At 51.5% G+C, this 17,691-nt stretch overlaps 1 protein-coding gene across 4 annotated transcripts in view; it reads left to right on the plus strand.

Moving 5' to 3' along the window:
* Positions 1-1,830: 1,830 nt before the first annotated feature.
* The window catches only part of RAB11FIP5 (RAB11 family interacting protein 5), a 106,015-nt gene continuing 90,154 nt past the window's right edge, over positions 1,831-17,691 (plus strand). For all 4 annotated transcript variants that reach the window (XM_024203785.3, XM_024203786.3, XM_024203787.3 and 1 more), the window contains exon 1: positions 1,831-2,511. In XM_024203785.3, the coding sequence (XP_024059553.2) occupies positions 2,096-2,511 (416 nt within the window). In that variant the 5' untranslated portion in view covers positions 1,831-2,095. The remainder of the gene's footprint in view (positions 2,512-17,691) is intronic.

Here is a 17,691-nt window from a genome sequence, read left to right on the forward strand (position 1 = left end):
CTATATTCTTATTATTCAAGCATGGAATTACTATCCCTAGAGATTCTATGGTACAGTTTGGTTCATTGAAGATTTTTACTTCATTTGACTCTATGCTTTCACATATAGGGTATGTCTACACTGCACTCTAAACGTGGTTCTGTGGGTCCCGCGCCTGTCGAGTCAGTGTTTCCAAACCCGTGCTTGAGTGTATTGTAAACCTGGGTTTACAATTGCTGGACCTGATCTCACAGTTGTGCTAGCGTGTCCACACTGTGTCACCTAGATCTTCTGATCTGGTCTTGGGTTGACCTGCGTTCAAACTAGAGTTGCCAACCCTCCCGGTTTCGCTGCGTGTCTCCTGGAATCTCCCGGAGCCTACTGCAGCCAAACTGGGAGATTTTAAGCTCTAACAGTCCGGCGGCGCAGCAGGGCTAAGGCAGGCTCCCTTACCTGCCTTGGCACTGCGCTGCTCGCGGAAGCGGCCAGCATGGCCCTCTGGCTCCGGGGGGGGACAGGGGGTCTCTGTGCGCTGCCCTCGCCCCAAGCACCAACTCTGCAGCTCCCATTGGCCGGGAAGGATAGCTCAGTGGATAGTTCAGTGGTTTGAGCATTGGCCTGCTAAACCCAGGGCTGTGAATTCAATCCTTAAGGGGGCCACTTAGGGATCTGGGGCAAAATCAGTACTTGGTCCTGCTAGTGAAGGCAGGGGGCTGGACTCGATGACCTATCAATGTCCCTTCCAGTTCTAGGAGATAGGATATGATAATTTAACTGCGGCCAATGGAAGCTGCGGAGGCGGTGCCTGCAGGCAGTGGTGTGCAGAGACCCCCTGGCCCCTCCGCCTAGGAGCTGCTGCCAGAGGGATGTGCTGGTCACTTTCGTGAGCCATCTGAGATAAGCGCTGCCCCCTCAACCCCTCCTCTACCCCTGCCCCAGCCTGCACCCAAACTCCCTCCCAGTGCCTGCACCCCTCCCCCCAGTCCAGAGCCCACTCCCTCCTGGAGCCCACACCCCCTCTGCACCCCAACCCCCTGTCCCAGACCAGAGCCCGCACTCTACACACAAACTCCCTCCCAGAGCGTGCATCCTGCACCCCCTCCCGCACCCAAACTCCCTCCATAGCTTGCACCACACATCCCAATCCAGGGCCTGCACCCGGTCCCCAACCGCCTGCCCCAGCCTGGTGAAAATGAGAGCAAGCAAGCCACAGATCGGAGGGGGCGGGGCCTCGAGGAAGGGGCAAGGATCTTTGGGTTTGTGCTAGAAGACAGTTGGCAACCCTAGTTCACACTGCAAAATGACAGGGCTTTGACCCGAGTCACGGCGGGACTTGGACTCTGACCCATTCCCGTAGCGGGGTTCTAGGATCCGCGACCTGGCTGACCCCAGTCAGGCCGACTTGTGTGTGGATGGAAGTGGGGTTGGGGCTCCAGCCGGAGTCAGAGCCTGGCCGCGCAGCCAGACCCCGAGAGATTTCCAGCTCCCTGTTCTGGCCACACTGTGACTTGGGCTGTGTCCACACAGCCTGAGTGACTGGCCCTGGCCTGGCCCGGGGGGGGATGCTGATTTCTTTGCAGCCTGACTCCTGATTTGGGAAGGCCTGGGGTGGGCACGGCTGGTGTCCAGCCCCACCCCAAGGCCCGGCCCCGGGGCTCCCCGCTGCTTTTCCATGGCACTTCTCGGGAGCTGGAGCAAACAGGCCCGGCGCAGGAGGGAGCAGCCTGCAAGCTGGAGGGTTTGCTGGGCCCCTGGCCAAGGCGTGCAGCTCCCCGGCGGGCGGAGCCTGGCCAGGGGGAGGGGATCTGGACCCGGAGGGGGCGGGTCCGGTCCAGTCCAGGGCCCGGTTGCAGCCGCGGTGCGAGGCGGGAGGCGCAGGGCGGCCCCGGGGCTTTGCTTTGCCGCTTTTCCCGGGGAGGAAAGTTACTTTGCAGCTGCGGGGAGCCTCCCTCTTTCCCCGGCAAGGCGTTTGCACCGCATCGCCCTCGCAGGAGCGGGGGGGAGCGTCTCCCGAGCCCTCCCCTGGCGCTGGGGCAGCCTCGCCCCGGGAGCCGGGCTCCGCATTGCCCTGCGCCGGAGGGAGCCGCCCTGCTGCCGGGGCGCCCCGGGGGGAGCCATGTCCCTGCGGCGGGTGGCGGAGCCGGAGCCGCCGCTGCAGCGCTGGCTGCCCACCCACGTCCAGGTGACCGTGCTGCAAGCCCGGGGCTTGCGGGCCAAGGGCGGCGGGAAGCCGGGCACCAGCGATGCCTACACCATCATCCAGCTGGGCCGGGAGAAGTACAGCACCTCGGTGGCGGAGAAGAGCGCCGGCAGCCCGGCGTGGCAGGAGGAATGCTCCTTCGAGCTGCCCCCGGGGGCGCTGGCGCTGGAGGAGCCGGCGGGCTGGGGAGGGGGCCCCCCCCGCGGCCAGGGGGGCTGCGCGCTGGTGCTCACCGTCATGCACCGGGCGCTCATCGGCCTGGACAAGTTCCTGGGCCAAGCCACCGTGCCCCTGCAGCCGGTCTTCAGGGAGAGCCGCTCCACGAAGAGCCAGTGAGTATCCAGCAGGATCCCCCCCCCCGGGGTGGCTGGGCGTGGGGCTCGGCTGGGTGTCGGGGTGAGGGTTGCATTTGCCCCCTTGTTGCAACGGTATGGCCCCCCCCAAATTCAAAATCCGTCCAGACTGCACCGCCTGGAGGGGCTGGCGGCCAGCCCGGGGCGCACGCACCGCTTACCGCATTGCAATGTGTTAGCGCTGGGTTGTAAAGTTAAGACCCCCCCCCCCTCCTCTAGGGTGACCAGACAGCAAGTGTGAAAAATCAGGACAGGGGGTGGGGGGTAATAGGAGCCTATATAAGAAGAAAGACCTAAAAATCGGGACTGTCCCTATAAAATCGGTACATCTGGTCACCCTCCCCTCCCCACCCCCCTTGGAGCCGGGCAAATCCCATGGGAGTTGCGTCACCCCAACGGGAATGGGTCTTTTCCCCCATCTCCGGACCGGGGTGGGTGGGAAATGCTATGGCGAAAAGTTCAAGCAATTGCATGCAAAGAACGTTCCCCATAAACTTCCTCGGCCCCTGGGTCTGCAGGGCACAGAGCGCCCCAAATGTTGTGTGCCCAGTTACTGGAACTGGTTGGCCACAGGAAGGTGGATGAAGTTCAGTTTTTGCAGGGCTCTCTCCCGCACCGGGAAGAGTTGGATCAACTCCTGGTGACATGGCTGCAGTGGGCAGCAGAGTTGGAACAACTTGAGTGTTTTTTAAGCGTCGGGTTGAATGCAAAGTCTTCTGTCCAAGGGTTGGGAGTGTTCGCCTGCGCCAAATCCTAAACATCAGAGAGTCTAGCCTCCTCTGCTCACTCAAGCTTGGCTGCCTGAGTCACTGCAGAGGGACTTGGGAGGGGCTGGGCATATGTTCCAGTCTCCATCCATTGGGTAGTGTCCCTCTCCCAGGCATGGCAGGAGACAGAGTGGAGATCTTGTGGAGAGCAGGATTAACAGTGTTAAAGGAGTCAGAACATTGTTTTCCCCCAAAACCCAAACAAATCTGGTTTGGTTTTGCTCCACAGAACAGCAAGGCTCTCGGGGCTCTGGCTTGCCTAATATGGGCAGTTTTTTGGTGGAAAGGAGGTGGGTTGGTAACAATTTAAAAAGGGAATAACTCTGCTCTGTGTAGTTTGACTTATTTTTCTGGGAGCATTTGCTGATCGCTTTACTCTTACATGGATGAAGAGATTGGAAAAGATTTTTTTTTTCTCTTGCTGATGATAGCTCATCTCAATTGATTGGCCTCTTACAGTTGGTCTGGCTACTTCCACCTTTTCATGTTCTCTGTATGTATAAATATCTTCTTTCTGTGCGTTCCAGTCTATGCATCCGATGAAGTGGGCTGTAGCCCACGAAAGCTTATGCTCAAATAAATTTGTTAGTCTCTAAGGTGCCACAAGTACTCCTGTTCTTTTTGCGGATACAGACTAATACGGCTGCTACTCTGAAACCTGAGATTGGAAGAATGGATGGTTCGAAAGAGAAGTCCTATTTAGGTCACAAGGCAACAGCTTGTCTGCAGGCTTTAGAGGGAGACTTGATTGCTAGATCACAACCATTGGGAGGCAGTCCTACTTTTGTGTGTGTGTGTGAAATTTAACTTTCAGTGCTCCTTGCAGCTTGCTCTGGGCATTGATGGATTATACTCTGGACAAGGTTGGAATGCACAAAGCTCTCCAGAAGGAAAGCAATGCCCCTTTGTCAGAGTATTTAAAGAAAGCGATTGTGCAAAGGGCGAGGCCTTGCGTCCACGCCATGCTAAATATTTAATGAGGAAAACCGTGTTAAAGAATCAGTGTGTGCTGGCTTTACTTTGGCTCAGATCCTGAAGCTGGATAAGCATGTGCGTAACTTTGTTCACAGGAGTAGTCCCGTGGAACGTGGGAATGGAGCCTAAGGCTGAAAGCTCTTTGCGGCCGGAGCGAACTTTTCATTGTGTGTGGCTGTACAGTGCCTAGCGCAGTTGGCCCCTGATTTTGAGGTCCCTGGGTGCTACTTTAGCAACAATAATACTGCTGTTATCTTGCGAGCCTTTTGCACTGTTTACATTTTGCAGGCTCTTCCTCTGGCTGTATTGCCGGCCGTTTCTTCTGACTTGCTCGGGAGCTGGCAGTGATGGTGTCTCATGTGATAACTTGCATCACAGCAGTCGGATTGCTTTGATGCTTTGGTGTGTAACCCAAGTAGTGGGCTCCTGCCCAGGAACTCTGCTGTGCCGATCTTAACCCTTTTCTTCGCTTAGTTTTGTTTCTTTGAAGGTGTCGTATGGAGCTGTGTTTCTAACCCCGCTTAAGTTGTGGCACTGACTGAATATACATACAGCTTTATAACGGTGATGTAGAAACACCCTAAACGTACGTTTCAGAGTAGCAGCCGTGTGAGTCTGTATCCGCAAAAAGAACAGGAGAACTTGTGGCACCTTAGAGACTAACAAATTTATTAGAGCATAAGCTTTCGTGGGCTACAACCCACTTCTTCGGATGCATAGACTGGAACACACACACAGAAGATATTTATACATACAGAGAACATGAAAAGGTGGGAGTAGCCAGACCAACTGTAAGAGGCCAATCGAATGAGATGAGCGATCATCAGCAGGAGAGAGAAAAAAACTCTTGAAGTGATAATCGAGATGACCCATAGAAGGTGTGAGGATATTTTAACATATTTTAACATGAGGAAATAGATTCAATTAGCGTCATGACCCAACTATTCCCAGTCTCTGTTCAAACCTAAGTTAATTGTATCTAATTTGCATATTAATTCAAGTTCAGCAGTCTCTCTTTGGAGTCTGTTTTTGAAGTTTTTTTGTTGCAAAATTGCCACCTTCAGGTCTGTCACTGAGTGGTTAGAGAGGTTGAAGTGTTCTCCCACTGGTTTTTGAATGTTATGATTCCTGATGTCAGATTTGTGTCCATTTATTCTTTTGCGTAGAGACTGTCCGGTTTGGCCAATGTATATGGCAGAGGGGCATTGCTGGCACATGATGGCATATATCACCTTGGTAGATGTGCAGGTGAATGAGCTCCTGATGGTGTGGCTGATGTGATTAGGTCCTGTGATGGTGTCACTTGAACAGATATGTGGACAGAGTTGGCATCGGGCTTTGTTGCAAGGATAGGTTCCTGGGTTAGTGTTTATGTTGTGTGGTGTGCGGTTGCTGGTGAGTATTTGCTTCAGGTTGGGGGGCTGCCTGTAAGCGAGGACTGGTCTGTCTCCCAAGATCTGTGAGAGTGAGGGATCATCTTTCAGGATAGGTTGTAGATCTTTGATGATGCGCTGGAGAGGTTTTAGTTGGGGGCTGAAGGTGACGGCTAGTGGCGTTCTGTTATTTTCTTTGTTGGGCCTGTCCTGTAGTAGGTGACTTCTGGGTACTCTTCTGGCTCTGTCAATCTGTTTTTTCACTTCAGCAGGTGGGTATTGTAGTTTTAAGAATGCTTGATAGAGATCTTGTCGGTGTTTGTCTCTGTCTGAGGGATTGGAGCAAATGCGGTTGTATCTTAGAGCTTGGCTGTAGACAATGGATCGTGTGGTGTGTCCTGGATGGAAGCTGGAGGCATGTAGGTAAGTGTAGCGGTCAGTAGCTTTCTGGTATAGGGTGGTGTTTATGTGACCATCACTTATTAGCACAGTAGTGTCTAGGAAATGGACCGCTTGTGTGGATTGGTCTAGGCTAAGGTTGATGGTGGGATGGAAATTGTTAAAATCATGGTGAAATTCCATAGGTTAAACCAAGCCTTGCATCTCAGGACAACATGGAATAACCAAACACTGCTTGCTTTTATTGATTGATGGCAAAAGAAACTCTTTAAGCACTAAATTGCTCAAGGGAAGAGCTATTCAGCATCTGTGCCCTCACACACCTGAGATTGCCTGGGGCTAGACATGTGATGACTGGGAGCTTTATGTGACTGTGGGATGAAAACTCAGGTGCTCCGGTACCAAAAGCATAGGAGAATCTCCATTCATTGTCAGCGGAGTAGGGGCTAAGACACATAGCTGAGCAGTTCTGATTCTGTCTAATGCGGGGGGGTTGTTGCACAAATGCTAACTCGTTCAGAGCAGCGCATTGTTATTGGGAGGTCAGCAGTGCTGGATAACAGCGGAGCCATTTGTAGATTTTCATCACAAGCAGCAGATGCATAAAGTGCAGTACAGTGGATAACTGCCAAGTGACTCCTGGCCTCGGTGCTTGCATTCTCTAGGCAAGTTGGTGCAGCACAGAACAAGCTGTATACTGTCAGAGAGTGAATACTTCACAGGGCCCATATGGACCTTGGGGAGTCTCTTTGGAGGAGACAGAGGTTGCTTAGCAAACCCTCACTGGAGACAACCAACCCGCAGGCTTGCAATGAAATAGTGCAAAACCCTACAAGTCTGAGGGGTTAGTTCAACAAGCTACGTTATACAGTAACTTATAACTGCCTGACCTTGGAAGTAAACTTTCAACGTCTGGTTGAGTCAGCTGTAGACACCTTTGTTTGGGAGAATGTCTGCTAGTACCAGATAAAAATCAGCTAAGCTCTTTGAGGCCACATCGCTGACTGCACTGCACTGTCTCCCCAAGGCCGTATGCGTGAAGATAGACACGGAGCCTTCAGGAATTCAATAAGAACTGAACGACCGTATCATTATATGGTGACATAAATGCAACTGGTGCTTTGCAGTGGCGGCTCACCCTGAAGAGATGACAACAGAGTTATGACAGGACAGGAGATGATAAACTGGGGGTGGGTGGGGAGAGAAGGCAAGGGTTACAGCAGCAAGATCAAAGCCTGGTTGCATAGAAAAAACACATTTTATTAAGCTAAGCAACTCTCTTTTTGAGAAAAGACACGGTCTAAAGTATTAAAGGCCTCACAGAAGCATCTTGAGGCGGAATAGCAGGTAAGGTCAAGGAAAAAGTCCAGGGAGTGGGGGTGGCCCGTATGGCAGGAAGCAATGGAGACAAAGACAAGAGCATAATAAGGAATCATGCGTGGAGCAGAAACAGTGACACTTCCTAAGTGCTCAGCCGTTGCAGAGATGAGGGCCATGTATGTGTCTGGATAGGTTGGGAGCAGAATGGTAAACTAGGGTTAGTCCTGGTATCTCTTTGTACAGGCTGCAAGCAGTAGACTAGCTGGTAGTTCCTCTGCTGTTGCAGGCCAGTTGTTGGCTTGGGAAGTGTTTCATTTGAGTGGGCAGGCACACAGCTTGTGAACTGATCACTTCCATCTCCGCTAAGCTCAGGCTCTTCATCTTGGCTAAGGAGGGCACATTTGTGCCAGTGGCTGGTTATGGTTTGGTCTCTTTTGTAAATTCATAGAGTTTAAGAAGAGTCTGACATACCACTGGGATACAACCTGGAACTGTGGGACCGCTGTGCCCCCTTAACACTCCTCCCTGGGCTGTCTTACAGTGCTATGCAAGTGACAAGCTGCAAACACCTCCAGGTGCTGTGATCACTCAGCCAACGGCATGCAGAGGCACACCCAGCTAAGTTGCATGAATGCTCTCTAAGCCACTCATGAGCTATACAGAGAGAGTGAGACACCAGGAAATATCCCCAACCGTCAGCCTTGCACCTCAGAAACATACCATTTTACACTGCTTAAGACCTTCTCTTGAACAATGCAAGCTCATTAATTAGTTCACCGCTTTGACAAAGGATAGCGGATGCACCAGCCTTTGTAATCTGAGCAGATTCCCCAAAGACGTTAGACAAACTCACTGGTAAGGATAAAACATAAAAATAAGTTTATTAACTACAGAAAGATAGATTTTAAGTGATTATAAGTGGTAGGCATATAGGTCAAAGTTGGTTACATAGGAAATAAAAATAAAATCTCAGTCTAAATTCAAACTTTATCAGACTAAGCAAGATTTGAATCCAGCAATTTTTGTCACCACACAAGGCGTTGTAAGCAGGTTACAGTTCTTAATACACAAGCTGAATTCTTTGCTCAGCCTGGGACCAATCTCTCCAGTTCAAAGTCATTTCTTCCAAACGTTCTTGTTGCCTTCAGATTAGGTGGGGGAGGAGAGAGGCATGGGGCAGATGTCACAGACTCCAATTTATACCCCCCAATCCATGGGCATGGAATGATACTGTCTCAGACATGGAGTCAGGGATCACATGTTCTATGTCCCCTGCTCAGTCACTGGGTTAAGCAGTCCCCATTGTCTGCCTGCTTGGAGGGGGCTCATTGGGAGAGTGGATTTTCCTTAATGGGCCATCAACACATGGCGACTAGTCCGAATGTAAATCTGTCTTGCAGGTGTTAGTTGCTCCTTTGTTGCCACCAAAAGGCCAGCTGTGGGCATCTCCCAAACTCTCAACCTATTTCAACGAGACACACACACAGCAAAACTTCATAACTTCAAATACAATGGTAACACACACAATTCAACAGGCTAGTAATGTTCAACAGATTATGACTTCTCAAATGATACCTCCCAAGGCATATTTGGATATGATTATATGTTTTGTACGCCGTGGTGAATGTGGGGGCTCCAGGGTGCTATTCTGAGGTACAGAATGTCGCAAAGGGATAATGGGATCATCTAGTCTAAACTTCTGTATATCAATGGCTGTTAAATTTCACCTAATTATGCCTGTGTTGAGCCCAGTCACCTGCATTTGGCTAAATCATATCTCCCAGAAAGGCACCAGAGACGGAGAATCCACCACTTCCTTTGGTAGTGTGTTCCAATAGCTAAACACCCTCACTGTTAAGAGAAATCTGTGCCTTATTTCCAATTTGAATTTGTCTGGCTTCAGCTTTCAGCCAGGGGCTCTTGTTCCGCCTTTCTCCACTGGATCACAGAGCCCTTTAGAAACCAGTATTTGCTTATACACTGTAATAAAGTCGCCTCTCAGTCTTTTGGGTAAATGAAACCGGTTGAGCTCTTTAAGTCTCTCCCTCTAAGGCAATTGCTTCAGCCCTTGCATCACTTCCGCGGCTCTTTTCAACATCCTTTAAAAATGTGGACACCAGAACTGTTTGCAGTGTTCTAGTATCTGTCTTGCCAATGCTATGTACAGAGGTAAAATCATGTCCCTCCCTACTACTCCCCTGTTCACACATCCAAGGATCACATTAGCCCTTTTTCATAGAATCATAGAATATCAGGGTTGGAAGGGACCTCAGGAGGTCATCTAGTCCAACCCCCTGCTCAAAGCAGGACCTTTTTGTCACAGCCAGAGCTCATGATAAATTGTTTGTCCGGGATGACCTTTAAGTTCGTTTCAGAGTCGCTGCTTTCCAGGATACAGTCCCTCATTCTGTAGTCATGGCCGGCATTCCTTCTTCCTAGATGTATAACTTTTTGCTTTTTGCCTTATTAAAACACATTTTGTTTGAATGGGGTCAGTTTCCTAAACAAGCCGGAATGCTCTGTCGGATTGCCTTGACCACCTCGTTATGTGTCAGTCTTGTGTCATCTGCAATTTTAATCAGCAGGGATTTTTTTAAACTTACCTCCATATGATTTGATAAAAATACTGATTGTCTTCAGTCCTAGTACTGATCCCTGTGAAACCCTAATAGAAAAGCCTCCATTTGATTTCCCCGTTGACAGCTACTTTCTGAGATCTATCAGTTAGCCAGTTCTTAATCCAGTGAACACGTGCTTGACTGATATTGTATAGTGCTAAATCTTTAATTGGAATGCCGTGTGGTACTAGGTCAAAGTATATTACATCTACACAGTCACCTTTATCAACTAAACTTGTATTCTCATCAAAGAATGAAATCAGACATGTTTGACCAGACCTATATTCCATAAAACCATGTTGACTGGCATTAAATTATATTCCTATTCTTGAATCAGTTGAATTCCATACCAGTTTTTCCATTATTTTGACAGGGATTGTTAGGCTAACTGGCTTATAGTTACCAAGGTTGTCCCGTTTGCCCTTTTTGACTATTGGCACAACATTAACACTCTTCCAGTCTTTCTGGAATTTCCCTGCTGTTCCAAGATGACTTAAACAATTAATATCCGTGGGCCAGAGGTCTCATCAGCTAACTGTTTTAGGACTCCTGGGTGCAAGTTCTCTGGGTCTACTGATTTTTATAATGTTTATACCTAGCTACCTAGCTGATGATTAACATCTTCCTAATTACAAATGGACTGGAAAGTGCTTTATCATCCTTATGTGATATGAGTAGGGACCGACCACATTCACAGCTGTGAAAAACGCTTCACGGACCGTGAAATCTGATCTCCCGCATGAAATCTGGCTATTGTAGGGGAGACCAGATTTCACAGGGTTGGGCGGCTGGAGAGCAGTGGTTGCTGTGGCCGGGAGCCCAGCTCTGAAGGCAGCGCTGCTGCTAACAGCAGCGCAGAAGTGAGGGTGGCACGGTATATCTCAGGAGACGAAGGTGCTTCCTTTCCTTTTAGGACCCCTCCTAAACGCTGAGGCTGATTCCAGGCTTGTCAGATGGTCCCAGCTGCTTTCCATTATCCAGGTGGTGGGGGAGGTGAAATGAACTGCCTCAATCCACTTCCAAAAGAACAAGTGTCCGTCACGACTGCCTCTGAGACTGATGGGCCCCTGTGGCCTCTGCTAAAGCTGCCGTGGGAGACAAACTAGGGTCTCCAGTAGAGGTGATGCCTCCAGGTCAGGGATGAGGCACTGGGGGGCGGGGCGGGGGGCAGCGTGTATTTTTCTGTGGGTAATTGACAACTCTCAAGATTTGAAGTCTGGTACCGGGCGTGAGAACTGAATTTAAGGGTTTGCCAAATGGCGTATCCATAATGCTGCCATCCCTGTAGTGTGTAGGAAAGAACAGTGTCTCGCTGCTCCGCTGACTGCATTGAGCCAGCGTGCTGGGTTCCTGCTTCAGCTTATCTGCCGCGTGGCAATAAATCACTAAATGTGCATTACCCTAAAACTGGCCCCTCCCTCTCCCATGCACATCTGCCCATCTGTCCTGCCCTGCCACCCACTGTCCAGCTATCCTGCGCATCTGGTTGCTCCATCTGTCCTGATTGTATTTGGAAGGAACGATGCACTGAAAGGTCAAACTAATAGAGTTCTAATAGAGGCCATCTGCATTCATTCTGGTGCATACATAGTGTTTGAGACGGGCTCAGTGGGCTTCCGACAAGTCCCGGGGCTGAGTGCCACAAGGGGTAGATCTAACAGAAACAGAGCTGTTCTGTGCCTGTGCAAGGCTGTTCTTAGCTTGCATGAAAAGATGCTATACATCTGCAAACGCCTAAGGGAGTCACAGTAGTGCAGTTACTGAATGAAACGTCTTCCTTTGCACAATATGGGATGAAACAAAAGGAGGAGAATGTCGTCTTCTGCCCCTGAAATGTGTCAGTGAAGTGTCGAGGTTGCTCCAGATGACGGGAGCTGCCCAGGCGAAGGCTGTCAAACCACCAGGGATTAGACTGTGTGAAAGGCCGTAGGTTAGGGAGGGGAGCAGAAGTGGGCCAGGGCAAGTCCCTAGAGGGCTTTAAACATGAAAGTCCTGTTCAGTTGTATCCTGAAAGAGATGGGGGCCGCTAGGGGTGTTTGCAGTTGATGTGGTTTTGCAGGGCTCAAAAAACCTACTTCCCAGTGGCAAGCGGAAACGCCTTCTGGCAAATGTGGCTTGCGGGCTGCCTAAGCTGTTTTTATTTGGTTCAGAACTGAAGTTTTTCATTTCATTAACTTCTGTTTTTAGTCCATGTCGTTGCAAAAATGAACCCCCCGCACGTGAGCTGAGTTTGCACCCCTGCTACCTCCGCTGCTCCAGCATCCTGCTTTTCTAAGCATCGAGAGAGCAAAACATCCTCCCCGCGGCTGCTCTGCGGAACCTTTGTGCCCCAGTCAAACTTCGTGTCCGTTGCGCGCTGCTGCTACTGGGCAAACTTCTGAGCAGCCCGGGAGCTAGTCCACAAGAAGAAGATGATTCCACAAAAGGTAACATGTCTGAACAGCAGCGTGGTGGTGAAGAAGCCCCTCCTCTGTCTTCATGCAACAGCTAGGAGGCTGGTAAGGAGCAGATCTAATGGAGGATAGAGCTTTTTCCTCCTTCCAGCGGCAAGGAGAAGAGAAGGGTTCAAGTGGGATGCCAACCGGCACTCATCGTCTCCTTTAACACAAGTTGAGAATGCAGCTGGTCTTATTGCCAGCCTGTTGCCGTAGAAGCTTATTGGGGAGGGGGTTATCTTTCAGGCTGGCGTCCGGCTGGTAGGCGTCCAGTACGTTTTTCAAGCCCTGTGGGTGTGATTCTCGGTGAGTGAAGTGCATGTCGAATTCTGCCTTCTGATCCAGAACGCAGACAGTAGACACGGCACGCCTGAAGTTCTGTATCCTGGAGGACTGACTCTACAGGCTTACAACAGATTAATACAAGTCAGAAGGTCTTTGATCTGTTGTAAAAACCTTGCTGGCTGTCCCAGCGCTGGTGGCTGGAGTTTCTGGACTGATTCTCGAATGGGCTGTAGAAGACACAAGAGCAATAGCAGTTAAACTCTCCCTGCGTTACGCCGAGCGCTGCAGCGTGACATCCGTTGCCAACAGCAGCTCCTGTTAGAATTCAGGAGAGCCGAGCGGAACGCTTCGACTGTGATACGGAGCAGTTGGGCTGGTTCGCCCCCCTCGCCAATTCCAATGGCTTTGGTGCTAAGAAAAGCCCCGCACTGCAAAAATGGAGACGCACTCTGGGGATTGGCAGCCTCTGTCTTGCTCCAAACCTGCTGCAGAAATGCTGAGGGCTGCTGTTTAATGCTGGAAAGCGTCACTGTGCAGTGAGTGTGCATCCCTGCGTGGCCGAAGAGGTCAAGAGGATGGGAGCGGAGGCAGAGATTGCTCCTGGAGGTGCCTCCACAATGGAGCTCGCCTGCAGTCAGCAGTAGGGACTGGGACTAGAGCACCTTTGGGAGCTTCTAGGGAGAGGATAGTGGCCGGCATGCGTTTGGAACCCCTGAACTCCCTGGGGTTACAAGGTCACATTTCTACAGGATCAACTCAGCTCTTCATTCTGCTCAATGTTGCCCCGATCTTAAACGAATAAGGCACGAACGGTTTCCTGCACCCTGGCTGCATGACCAAGCAGCCTTCAAATGTCAGTGCGGTTTAACGGCCTTGGTTAAATAGCCTTGCAAAATTGTCATCCGAACACACCAGCCCAGCTTAGACCTACCAGCCCCCCCACTCTCCCCACACACCCACTGCCCCCAAGCTCCTCCATCAATCGTTTCCCTTCCCTTTGTCCCTTTGCTCTTCTCCCCCTTCCCCCACCATTACAGGGAAGTAGGGAAGGGCCCCTTGCTGCTTCAGGGTTGGGTTGGTAGCTGGAGGAATACCGTATTAGTCAGCTCTCTAATCTAGCAGAACAAGGTGCAACTAGATCCAATGGTTGGAAGCTGAAGCTAGACAAATTGGAACACCTTACCAAGGGTTGTGGTGAGTTCCCCGTCACCTGGAGTCTTTAAATCAAGACTGAGTATCTTTCTAAAAGATTTTCTGTAGCTCAACCAGAAGTCAGGGCTGTGTGTGGGAATTACCGGGTGAGGGTTTCTAGCCTGTGTGAGGCAGGAGGTCAGACTAGATCAGCAGTTCTCAAACTGTGGGTCGGGACCCCAAAGTGGGTTGCAACCCCATTTTAATGGGGTCACCAGGGCTGGCTTAAACGTGCTGGGGCCCAGGGCCGAAGCTCGAGCTCCACCACCCGAGGCCGAAGCCTGAGGGTTTCAGCCCTGCGTGTTGGGACTCAGGTTACAGGTCCCCCTTGGGGTTCAGCTTTGTCCCGCTCTCCCCGTCCCCCACCCGGGTCAGTGGGGCTCAGGCGGGCTCAAGCTTCGGTCCCCCCTCCTGGGATCATGTGGTAATTTTTAGTGTCAGAAGGGGGTCGCGGTGCAATGACGTTTGAGAACCCCTGGACTAGATGTTCACAATGGTCCTTTTCTGGTCTTAAAATCTACAAAGAGAAGTTAGGCAGGTGGGAAGAGAGGCAGCCCGGTCTGCTGAAGGAGAGCAGAGAGAGAGGGGAGCGGCAACCTTCATGCATGTGCTCTGGGGGAGCAGGGAGAGAAAATCGTGTGGCTTTAGTAACCAGTTGGGCCAAAGCAATGACTTACCTCAGGTGAGGCAATCCGGCAAGGCCAGCTTTACAAGTGAAGTAGCAGAAACTACTCTCTTGTATGTCTTGTATGGGGATTGGTCCTGCTTTGGGCAGGGGGTTGGACTAGATGACCTCCTGAGGTCCCTTCCAACCCTGATATTCCATGACTCTATCAACTTCTATGACTCTGTCTTGCAGGCTGCAATGAAATGAGCTAGTGAGGTTGCACTTGCAAGTGTGGTGACCCTCCCTCCCCCAAAAGTAAACCTGTGCCAAGTACAGCAGTGATTGTAAGCCTGGCACAAACATGAGACGTCAATGCGGCTCCATAAGCTCTGCTGGGATACATGATGCGTTCAGCGACTCCATCACAGTCTGGCTCTCGCTAGGTACCAGGTTACAGCTGGTGTGTCAGCGGTGCCGGCTGGACGCGGCAGTGTTACAATGATGCAGTGGAATAAGGGCATGCGTCGTTACGTCAGTTGGCGCCCCCTCTGTTGTGTTCATTAATATTAGAGAATGACTTGATACGTCTGACTAAATGCCTCTCAAAGCCGGGCCTGTTTGTGTCTTTCACTTTTAAAGGACAAGGCAGCGGATCGAATTCAGCCTTGGGGTAAACAGGTGCCATTTCACTGGAGTTGATCCTGTTTACATCAGGGCTGTTTGGCCCATAGTCCATCTCTGTTTTCTGCGAATGTGTCTCTCCCCCCCCCCTTTTTTTTTCTTCCAGACCAGAACAAAGCTGGTCTAGCTAACCTGTAGCTTAAAGTGTGCTGGGTTATTGTACTAATCTTTCACCCCTGGAAGTGTCCATACCCAGCAAATCCTTCTCTGCATGCAGCAGTGAGCCGGGATGAAAAGTATTCAGGCTTGGGGGTTCTTTCTTTAACTCTTGAAATATAGGAGGTACACATTGGACTGGCAGGAATTCGTCCATTTAGGCTGGTTCCACCTGTTGTCTCTGCCTTCACCTCTTTCCAAGACGCAGGATCTGATCGTGTACTGCAGCATTTATCCGTCCCAAACTTCTTTCCACAATGCTGGCTCTTCCACTTGGCTCGGTTGCTGCTTAATCTGATAAAAGCATTGGGAATCCAAGCACTGATCTTAAAACCAACCCCCTCCCCCCCGATTTATCTTCTGATTGCGTTAAGCAATGTCTGTGGAATAACTCGGTCACTCGCTGTGGGGTTTCTATTCTGTTACTAAAAGGGGCCGGAGTTCTCATTAGGAGAGAAGGAAAAACCACGTGGTGACACTTGCTCTCCAAGCAGAACAATGTTACTCCATTATCGATGCTATAAGCAGGCCCTGGTGGCCATGTGCACACCCAGAGAAACTGCGTGTTTCAGTTGGCGATAGGAACAGGCTGCTCCAGAACATAGGTTCACTTAGTGCCAGGATATCAAAATGCTTTATGCATCTGCGGCACGCTCCTGGCATCCCTCTACATAAGTAGTAAGTATATATGCCTGTCTTATGGAAGAATAAAGTGAGGTCTGGAGGGTAAGTGACTGTCCCAAGGTTGTGCCACAAGGCAGAACGGGGGAAAGATCCCCGGAGCCCCGGCTTCCCATTCCCCCCTCCTCTACCCACTGGCTGCTCCTTGTCTTAAGTTGCTTTGGCAAAACTTCCCGTGCTTGCAACATCAGTTCCTTGTCTCCCTTCCGTGTGCCGCTGGAGTGGAATGAGAACTCTCCGAGAAACCTGACTGAATGCAGCGCCCCACCTCTGCTGGGACCTCGTGGAAACTGTGTGCTGCTCTGGGTTCAATTCCCGGAAGCCAGGCTTCGTTCCAGGATGGGTTTCGTTTCTCCTCTTTTAAAAACTGTTGTCTGGCAAGGAGGGAGTGATATCTCAGGACTTCCTAGGGCAAGCTGTTCCAGCGGGATCTCAAGGTTTTGATGATTGTGCTTTTGACTGACTCCAGCAGTAGGCTTGCTTTTGAGTGGGCGTTGATGTGTGAGAATAGCTAGTCTGGGGGAGAAGGGAGGTAAATATTTAATCCTGCTTGCCTTTAAATGGTTTATGGAGACTCTGATCTCAAGGGAGGCACTTTGAATCCAGCACAGGTCAGTTGTGACCAAAAGGCTCTAGGGTGGCCTATACAGAGTGTCTTGGCTCATATACACGGCTTCTTTCAGGCTGGAGCCATGCCCCTTCCAGTTCCCGGTCTTGCTGCAGAAATATCTTCCTGTCTCTCTTGGTGGCTCCTCCAGTCCTGAGTTACAACACTGTAGCAAACTTTGCATGGTATCCTCTAGATTAGAGGTGGGCAAACTATGGCCTGCGGGCCACATCCGGCCCGTGGGACCCACCTGCCCAGCCCTTGAGCCCCCGGCCCCTCCCCCGCAGAGCCATGCCGCCGCACGGGTAGTGCTCTGGGCAGCGGGGTTGCACGCTCCTGCCGACAGCGGCAGCCAGACATGCTGCTCTGAGCAGTATGGTAAGGGGGCGGGGGGGGGTGGATAAGGGGGCGGGAGTCCCGGGGGGGCAGTCAGGGGGTGGGGGTGTGGATAGGGGTCAGGCAGTCAGGGGACTGGGAGCAGGGGGGGTTGGATAAAGGGTAGGGGAGTCCCGGAGGGCAGTCAGGGGACAGGGAACAGGAGGCGGTTGGATGGGGCGGAGGTTCTGGGGGGCGGTCAGGGGATGGGGAACGTGGGGGGGTTGGATAAGCGTGGGAGTCTCAGGGGACGGGGGTGTGGACAGGGGACGGGGAACAGTGGCGGTTGGATAAGAGGTGGGGTCCCGGGGGCGGTTAGGGGCAGGAGGGCCCGGGAGGGGGCGGTAGGGGACAAGGAGTGAGGGGGGTTGGATGGGTCAGGGGTTCTGTGGGGGGCAGTCAGGGGGAAGGAAGTGGGAGGGGTCGAATGGGGGCGGGGGCAGGTTGTTTGGGCAGGCACAGCCTTCCCTACCCGGCCCTCCATGCAGTTTTGCAACCCCAATGTGGCCCTCGGGCCAAAAAGTTGCCCCACCCCTGCTCTAGATAAACAGAGGGTGCCCGCCTAGCCCATGCAGAACCCAGCTGCCGAGATTATATTCCCAGCCTGTTCCTCTGGCAATGTCACCACCCCAGAATCCCTCCAACGGCTCCCCCTCTGCGTCAAGGCCCTTCTCGACTGCCTCAGCCCC

The sequence above is a fragment of the Terrapene carolina genome, unplaced genomic scaffold (genome assembly GCF_002925995.2).
Source record: "Terrapene carolina triunguis isolate 2854851 unplaced genomic scaffold, T_m_triunguis-2.0 Scaffold633, whole genome shotgun sequence".
NCBI classification, from domain to species: Eukaryota; Metazoa; Chordata; order Testudines; family Emydidae; genus Terrapene; species Terrapene triunguis.